The 8,366-nt window shown below is 53.1% G+C and overlaps 1 protein-coding gene across 1 annotated transcript; it reads left to right on the plus strand.

Annotated features, from left to right (window-relative positions):
• The first annotated feature begins 548 nt into the window (after positions 1-548).
• Positions 549-5,853, plus strand: DMRTB1 (DMRT-like family B with proline-rich C-terminal, 1). The gene is made up of 4 exons (XM_004679493.2): positions 549-1,128; positions 2,571-2,776; positions 5,042-5,231; positions 5,789-5,853. Exons 1-4 carry the CDS (start codon positions 549-551, stop codon positions 5,851-5,853), a joined length of 1,041 nt encoding a protein of 346 aa, XP_004679550.2.
• Positions 5,854-8,366: the final 2,513 nt, after the last annotated feature.

The following is an 8,366-nucleotide window of genomic DNA, read 5'->3' on the forward strand; positions in this document are numbered from 1 at the left end:
AGCTCTGGAGAACATTCTGGAAGCATCACTGTGACTGGCATCTTCTCTGCAGAGAGAGAAATGAAATTCAGCAGATGTAGCAGTTTTTGGAAGAAGAAACGGCTTGACTCTTAGAATGCTTTTTTGCTGGAGTGGGTTTACTGAGAGCTGCGTCCTCTGGAGCTTTTAAATCTGTGGACCGTTGAATATCACTCCGCCTTTCTTTTTTTTAAGTTACAAAATACTCTGTCTGTGGGGCGGCGGGCATGGAAAGTTTGGAAAATTAAATGCTTAAAACTTCAGATAACCCAGATGACATACATGCAATAGTATTCTATGAAGAATTTATTCAACCCAACCCCTTGCATCTAATCAACCAAAGCACAGATTCTCCAAATTTTGCACCCCCCAAAAGAAGGTAAAAATGCAAGGGTCTTGCTGCAGCTCCTGGGACGTACTGTGAGCGCTTTGTTACAAGTGTATCCAATGTCCCTGGCACCAGAGACTTGTGGGGCGCTGCTCATTTCTGCTCCAGTCGCTCTGCAGCTCCCAGCGGTGGTGGTTGTGTTATGAAGGCAGACCCCGCCAAGCTGGCCGACAAGATGCTGCGGACCCCCAAATGCTCACGATGCCGGAACCATGGCTTCCTGGTACCAGTCAAGGGCCATGTGGGCAAGTGCCGATGGAAGCAGTGCACCTGCGAGAAGTGCTACCTGATCACAGAGCGCCAGAAGATCATGGCTGCGCAGAAGGTGCTCAAGAAGCAGGCCCCGGAGGAGGGGCAGGAGGGAGCCATGAGCGCACGGGGGCCCGAGCTGGCCACTGGGGCTGCGGCCGCCGCCCTGGGCGCAAGCCTTCGCCCGCTGCCTCTGCTTGCCGCTTCGGGGGACATGGAGCTGGGCCGCGACGGCCGCGTGGTCACTGGATTCCCCGAGAGGCCCCCGCGTGGCCCAAGCCCCGGCCCGAGCGCCTTCCAGCCAGTCCTGGGCGTCCGCGGCCACGTGGGGCTGAGCAGCCGCCCTGCGTCGGCCATGCCCAGGTCTGTGGGGCCCTTGCTCGGGGCTGACGCCGCCAACCGGGGAAGCCCAGGCCGCCTGGAGCTGCTCAGGCCTCTGCGGCCCGTGCCCAGCCCGCCGTTCGCCGACTTCGGTAAGACCCCTAGGCCCTGCGTGGCCTTGCCCCACTTTGGTTTCTCTCCTGACCACAGCCTCCCTGCTCGTCAGGAGGCCGGACCAGGCCCGTGGGGGGTCCCACCAGGAGTGCTCTTGGGGTTGGGGGGGAGAAATGCTTTCTAGGGGTAACCTTGCCTAGACAGACCTTTCTCTGAGTACGGGCTTGGGTTGGAGTGAAAAGGTACAAAAAGAAGAAACAGGCTGACCAGGTGGCTTTTAATATTTAGGTACAGCTTTTGCCTTTCTGTACTACAATAAAAAGATGGCCCCCAGTCGGATTTAGCCATGCATGGGCCACCCCACCCCCACCCCCACGCTCTAGGGAGGTTGGCCTTACTGCGCCTGCGCGCCCCTTCCCGCCCTTTTTTTGGATGGCGCGACTCCCCCAGGATGTCCCTGTAGGTGGGCCAGCCCAAGGAAGACTGCGCCTGCGCACTCTTTCCTCCCTGCGGCTTGGTGGCCTTATCCCCGGCCATGTTCTGACCCCTGCGCCTGCGCACTCCTTCATTCTTTCCGTGGACCGTTGGAGGTGAGATGGCCGCTCGGGTCTACACTGGCGCGCCATTAAGTTGATGAAGTTGGCTGGTTCAGATGTGGTTACCTTTTTTTTTTTTTTAAATGCCCACCCCACCATGTGCATAAATTAACATTGTTCCTTATGTTTTGTTGCTTTCTTTATTAAAGCGCAATTTCAAATTTGAGGCTTAAAAGCGGCTCTTTGGGGCGCAGACGAGTGTTACCCTATGTCAGCATGGGAGAAAGAGCACCAATCCGAGTCAGGAGCGTGGGGTTGTGCACTTTAATCTTAGGCAAGCTCTCTTTTTTGCCATCCGACCCCCCTTTAGCAAACCTAGGAGAAGGTTGCCTTTCCATAGACATGGTGCCCTTTTTTGCCCCAGGAAACTGGATCTGAGCATTTACTATGTGCCAGGCACAGACAGCTCCAGTGACTGGTCATAGTGCTTGCCCTCAGGATCTTGCATGTGTGGAAGGGATAGCATTGATCAAAGAATCACTCAGCCTATGGTCCAGAGCTCTAACGATGGATGGGTTAGCAGTGGTGTGAAGGAGGGCAGCAGAAGCTGGATAGTGAGGACTCCAGGAGGCAAAATGTGGTTTGAGGAGGAAGCCTTCCAAGCCCAGGGAAGGACATCTGAGATAATGACCAAGAAGCAGCTGCTGGGTGACAGCCCATGAGGCTGGAGTGAGGTAGGAACTAGTCACAGTTGCTGTATTCAAGACTTCTAAGAGCAGTGGGACGTGGCCAAAGGTCTACAGGGCAGGAAGGTCAGAAGCATAATGAATGCAGGAGCCCTTTGTAAATGGGCAGGTTTATTACACTGCTGCCTTTAGACTGTAAGGTGATACTCATTTTCCCAGCTCTGGATTTTCACCCCTCTTCCTTCTTTGTCTTCTCAGGGCTATCTCTGAGCATCAGTTCAGAGTGTGTGGTGGGCTCTGACTTTCTGGAGAGAGAGCCATCCAAGCTGTACGCCAGCTGCTCCAGCATGCACTCCTACCGCCCATTCCCACTGGGCTACCAGGATGCATCCTCGACCTCGGGGATCCCCCTGCAACGTGGCTTCCGGCACGTGTCTTGTAGCCATTACCATGGAGGAAGCTTGGTGAGTTCCGTCCTGATTTCTTTCCCTGTTCTTCCTTATCCCAGATGCCATTGCTGCCTTTAAGGATCCTTAATCCCAGGAAACCAAGTGGCAACTCTGTGCCGTGTCCTTCCGTGCTGATAGGCGGGACAGAGCATTCACCCCACGCAGTGTGCACCTTGGGGAGGGCACACGTGTCGATAAGTCCCCTCCACCCCGCCTGGGCTATGGTATGTGCCTTTCAGAGCTTTGCCACAGGTATGACTCATCTCTTCTGTTTTAGGTGTTGTAAGCTTTATATATATCCATACACATGTAAATTATTTCCCATTGCATCAAGGGAAAAACATTCAAAAAACACTGATTTTGATAATTTCCCAGGCGCCTAATATGAACCTTTTAAGATCTGAGTTTTTACCCATTGAGGAGTTGAGGAAAAAGGCTCAAGAGAAGTTAAGTATTTACCCAAGGCTATAGAACTGGAGAGTGAGGGAATCGGATTCAAGTCAAGCTGCTGGTCAGTGACTAGCCAGCATATATACCTCACTTGCCTTGTCTCTGGAGCTCTGTGCTTTCTGTTACTTTTAAGTTTTCTCTCAGATGGAGACAGAGTAAACATGGCCTTAGACCAGACCTGGCCTCAAATCAGAGGCACCGGCCACCCTATCACCACCCAGGGACAGCAAAAGCATCTCCAGCTTCCACACAAAGAGAGAGGCTCTGGCCAAGTGGAGCACCCACCCACCGTCTGCTCGCAGAAGCCTGGCGTCCAGGGCAGGCCACTGATTGACAGGCTTGCCAGACAGCCTTTGTTAAGAGTGTGATCTCAGTCGGTTTATCTGGGCCTGGGCTGCCACCACAGGCCCCAGGCAGGAGCTGTGATTTAGGGAGAGACTTGGCTGAGCAGCTTGGAATTAAAACACTTAATAATCCCCCTCCGCCCCCCTTCAAGTCTGGCTAGGGAGCAGGCAGTGTCTGTAAAGCGGTTTCAAACCCAAGCGCCTATGGGCTGCTCCCCCCGCGTCTGCTGCCCTGTGGGCTCTGAGGTGCTCCGGGAGCATGTCCTCCTGTTGCTGCATCTGCCCCACCTGCTGCTGCTTTGCTCCTTCTCTTCTCTTCCCACAAAAGAGCACAAACCTGGAGTTAGATCGAGGGTCATCCTACGTCCAGTAGCTCTTTGCCGTGTGCCTCGCCTCTGAGGGCCCACTTGTGTTCTCAGTCTTATAGTGGGGTTAATCTGATAGGCTGAACAAGGTGTGATGGCAGGTAAAATACCTGACATGGTCTAGCATGTAGTGGGCACTTAGAAGTGGGCTTTCTTTTCTTCCTTGTCGTTAAATAAAGTTTTGAAATCTCAAAGGAGATTTTCTTGTAGACCCGCCTTGAGGCTTTGATACATTCATGGGTGACTCACAGTGCAGGGGCAGCATGTGAAGTTTCTTGATCTCCCTTGACAGAGAATTCTAAGAGCACTTAAAAATATCTCAGTAGGGCACTGGAGTTCTCCAGAACACAGCTTGTAAAGTGCTGCTCTGAAGTGTCTGTACGAGAAATAAATAGTAGGAATTACATCTGCAACTCATTTTTATTTTCTATTACATTCCATCTTTCTCAGTTACACTCTGAGCTCATCCTACTTCCAGATCCCCTCATTTCAGCCGTGGGGGCCCGTGACACACTGTGTTTCCATCTTCGAAAGAAGGAGCAGAAACAGACGGGTTGATTGCTGATGCCACCAGCTTCCTTGGCCCCAGAAACTGCTGCATTACACTCAGGGTGCTGACTTCTGTTCAGTTTGAACAGGGTCCCCAAAGCCCCCCCCACCCCGATTCAAGTCTGAGTCATTACATGTGCCAGAAAATGGGAGCCCAGGTGCTTGAGATAAGTCAGAATCCTCCCCTACCAGAGTAGTGGAGTCAGGCAGACTTGGGATCCAGTCCTGCCTCAGCAGCTCACCAGCTCTGCAGCCCTGGGTTCCTGGCTTCCTCTCAGGGACACCATTTCTTCCTTAAATCAAAGAGAGCAACAGAGTCTCCCTTTTAGGGTCAGTAGGATGGGCCAAGGTCACTCCTCTAAGCATGCACAGAAGAGTTGTCTGTGCTGCTGCTGCAGGCTTCGCTGAGGGCTGCTTTATTCTTTCTTACCTCAGTCATCGGCAGGCATGTGTGGCATCTCCAGTCACCCTGAGTGTCCCAGGAGGGACACCTCACTGTGGGAGTGAGGCGCGTTAACCCATCTAACGGACCCTCTGCCCTCTCTGGCTCCTCTGTGGTGTGCGCCCCGCAGGTTTCGGAGCCGGTGGGAGACTTCCAGCCAAGCTACTACCCGCCGCCCCCACCGCCGCAGCCGCCGCAGCCCCAGTTCCTCCCACCGGGCTTCCTCTCTGCTCTTCACTTCTTGCCGCCGCCGCCGCCACCGCCACCACCATCATCTTTCTCACTGACTGTCCTGTCTGATACGGACAAGGAGACCACTGGTAAGTGAGCGCGAGTCCCAACTTCCAGGAGACCCAGGAAGACTTCCTGGAGGAAGGGAACTGGAGCACAGAATGTCAGGTGTGCTCGCCCTGGAGTCAGCTCTCCCCGACCCCAGCCCTCCATGCTGGCAGGCAAGCATCTGAGGGAGACAGGCTGTTCGCAGATGAAGAAACCCAGAGAAACCTGAGGGGTTCTCGCAGACGTCGATGGCAGGCTGGGATTTCCAGGGAGTTCTCCGCCTGTCTGTAGGTTGTGTGCCAATCCTCTCCCCTCACACCGGCAGAGGTGTGCAGGGTGGCTGGTGCTAGGTTAACGCTTGCTTCTCCCCAATCTCCACATTCTGTCACCCTTTGACAAACAAGCTGGGGAGCAGAGCAGCTTTCATGGCACCCAGCTTGAGACCAGCAGACCTGGGGACCTTGAACTTGAGTCTGCCAACACCTGGCAAATTAAAGACAGATTCATTGCCGGCAGGGATTGGGAACCATGCGTCTGCAGTTTCTATCTGTGGGTAGGTAGTTTTTTCTTTCTAAATCCAGTCCTCTGTCCTTTGCAGATGACCAGGATGTGGAGGTGCCGGGGGAGCCCACCCAGCCTTCGTCTCAGGAGCAGTCTGACTAGGCCCTGGCCCTGGCCCAGTGGAGTGGGGCCTTAGGGGTGTAACAGGAGGGTTTTTTCTTTTGTTTCTATTCATTGATTTGTAGAGAAAGGATAGTAATAGGCATAAGATAGCAGTTCATTTCCATTTAGGGTAGGAGGAGGGAGGTGAGTTCTCAGGTTCTCTTTGTCCTGAGATAGAGGAGGAACGTGGAGGATGAAGTTACCAGGGAAGGGCCAGAGCTCTGCCCATTGAGGGGCTGGTGGAAGCTCACATTTAAGAATGAATTTAACCATCTCTGGATTGTGCTGCTGTTCTCAGACTCACCCCCAGAGGTGGTCTTTGATTTCTTCAGGCCCCACTCCAGACTGGAGGCCCCATCTATTTCAGCCTTCTGCTTTTGCCATCTCTGCTTGGTCCCCAGCTGGGGGCAGCACAGACATCAGGCTTCCAGCACATCCTGGAGGCTGGTGCGAGCAGCAGGACCAGGCACTGACAGCAGGTTCTGCAGTGTCGTCCTTGCTGCGCGTCTCCCTGGCCACAGCCCCTCGCCCCTTCCCCAAAGGGCTTTCTAGTAAGCACCCTGCCCGCTGGGGCTGCTTCACCTCACCTCCATAAAGTTCAAGCCACTCTTGGCATCATTTGTTGTTTAAAAAAAAAACTATAAAGTTTGACTATTTTGATGTTTTTATAGTGATTGCCAACTTTAAAAAGTAGGCTGTTCATAAGCACTGATGCAGTTCTCAGAAGAGTGCTTCAAATCACCTATGATGTCAGCAGTTTCTTCTCTGGGGACAGTTGACTTGAAATAAAATGAGCAGTGAAAACCCTTGTGGATGGTTTATTCTTTTTAAACCCTTGAAGAAGGCTGCTTTGGGGAGGGTGGGGGCCTGGATTCAGCCCTGTTGGTTTGCCCCAACTGTGTCTTTGCTTAGGTAAGTCCTTCCCTGTCTGCGCCCCGCCCCTGCTTTACCTCGGTTATCAAGTGAGAGACTTGGGCTAGGATAGTGGTTGGTGTTTTGTTTTGACCTCTACCACTGTTAATTTTTTAAGCAGTGGAGACCTTTAAAGGAAATCTGATGCAAACACATAAAATGTAAAGATGTAGTTTCTCATGCCAGCCCTTTCGTGACCCCTACAGAGGACGGTGATCTTGAAAAACCGAACTTGGTCCCATTCCACCATTTTGGGGCTCTGAGGCTTGTCTCTTGGTTTCACTTTCTGTTTTGTTTAAAACACACCCTGTGTCTACTGGACTCAGAGCCTGGAGATCAGCTCTGCCCCTGGGAAACATGGGATCTAGTGGGAGAAACAGACATAGACATCCAGTGGAATTCACCCTGGGGCAGTGGTAAGTAGAGGCTTGTGGGGTGGTCCCAGAAGGCTTTCCTGAGAAGTCAGATCCTAACTGCATTTTGCCAAAAGGCAAGAAAGAGTTAGGTGAAGATCACACTTCCAGTGGGAGCAGTGGGAGAAAAAGTGTAGGCGACAGGAGTGAATGATACCTTCCTGAGCAGCTGAGTCCTGTTTTGTTTCTGGAAGGACTGGCTCCCAGAATGTAGTTGGCCTGCACCCTGTCCTGTCTGTGGGCAGGCGTGTCCAAGCATCCTGCTGTGCTCAGTGAGAGTCTGGGGCCTGGGGCCTGGGCCTGCCCTGTGGAAGGTGTTGCAGCAGCACAGTCAAGAATTTTCAGTTACTGCGTTATAGCAGGACAAAAACATTCTGAGGCCTGCAGGGCAGCATGGGCTTCGGAGTGGACCTGACGAGGCAGTGATTCTGGTGCTAAACTGGTTTGGGGTGACTCTCAGACAGCCATACCCTTACCCAGCCACTGCTTCCACGGTACTGCAGGTACCCTGGAAGCAGGAGTATAGAAGGCCCAGTTTCTGGTTCCATTTAGCCTCACCCCCGTCTACAGAGGATTCTGACCTCAGTATGGCCAGGCAGGTCTGGATCAGTGACCCTAGTTTATCATGACACTTAACCTTAGATTCCTCCCCACTTATACAGCCTCTCAGACTGGCCCACCCCAAATTAGGGAGAAGATGAAAGCAGACCAGCGGCCTTGTGTAGTGCTGCTCATCCCAAACAGCTAGAAGAATCTTCTGGAAGGCAGCGCTTAGGCATTCCTTGATGCCAGCGCACTGGCAGGGGGCTGCCAGTAGAGGGCGCATGGGCAGCAGCTATGGACGGGGTTGGGGGAAACGGGCCTTGCGGGCCTTGCACCACTCGCCCCTTCCTGTTACCAAGCGACCTGCCTACAACACTGCAGAGTCGCTACACTGCAGCGTCGCTACGGGGTTTCTGAAGTACCCACTTGAGGCCCTTCTACGGAGATGGGATCTCCGTGCGAAATGAAAATGATGAGCTGCTGGGTTGGGCTATGTGACCAGCAGCCTCTACAACTCAGCTTTGCAAACCCTGTCTGCAAAATAGAAACCCTTCTGTCTTTCCGTATCCCCTGCTTCTTTCTCCCCTTCCTGTGCGTGGACATAACTGAGTCGCCTGCTGGCTCCTTCCAGCAGTGTTACTCTGA

This window comes from Condylura cristata, unplaced genomic scaffold (assembly GCF_000260355.1).
Source record: "Condylura cristata isolate star-nosed mole 26May11 unplaced genomic scaffold, ConCri1.0 scaffold00008, whole genome shotgun sequence".
NCBI classification, from domain to species: domain Eukaryota; kingdom Metazoa; phylum Chordata; class Mammalia; order Eulipotyphla; family Talpidae; genus Condylura; species Condylura cristata.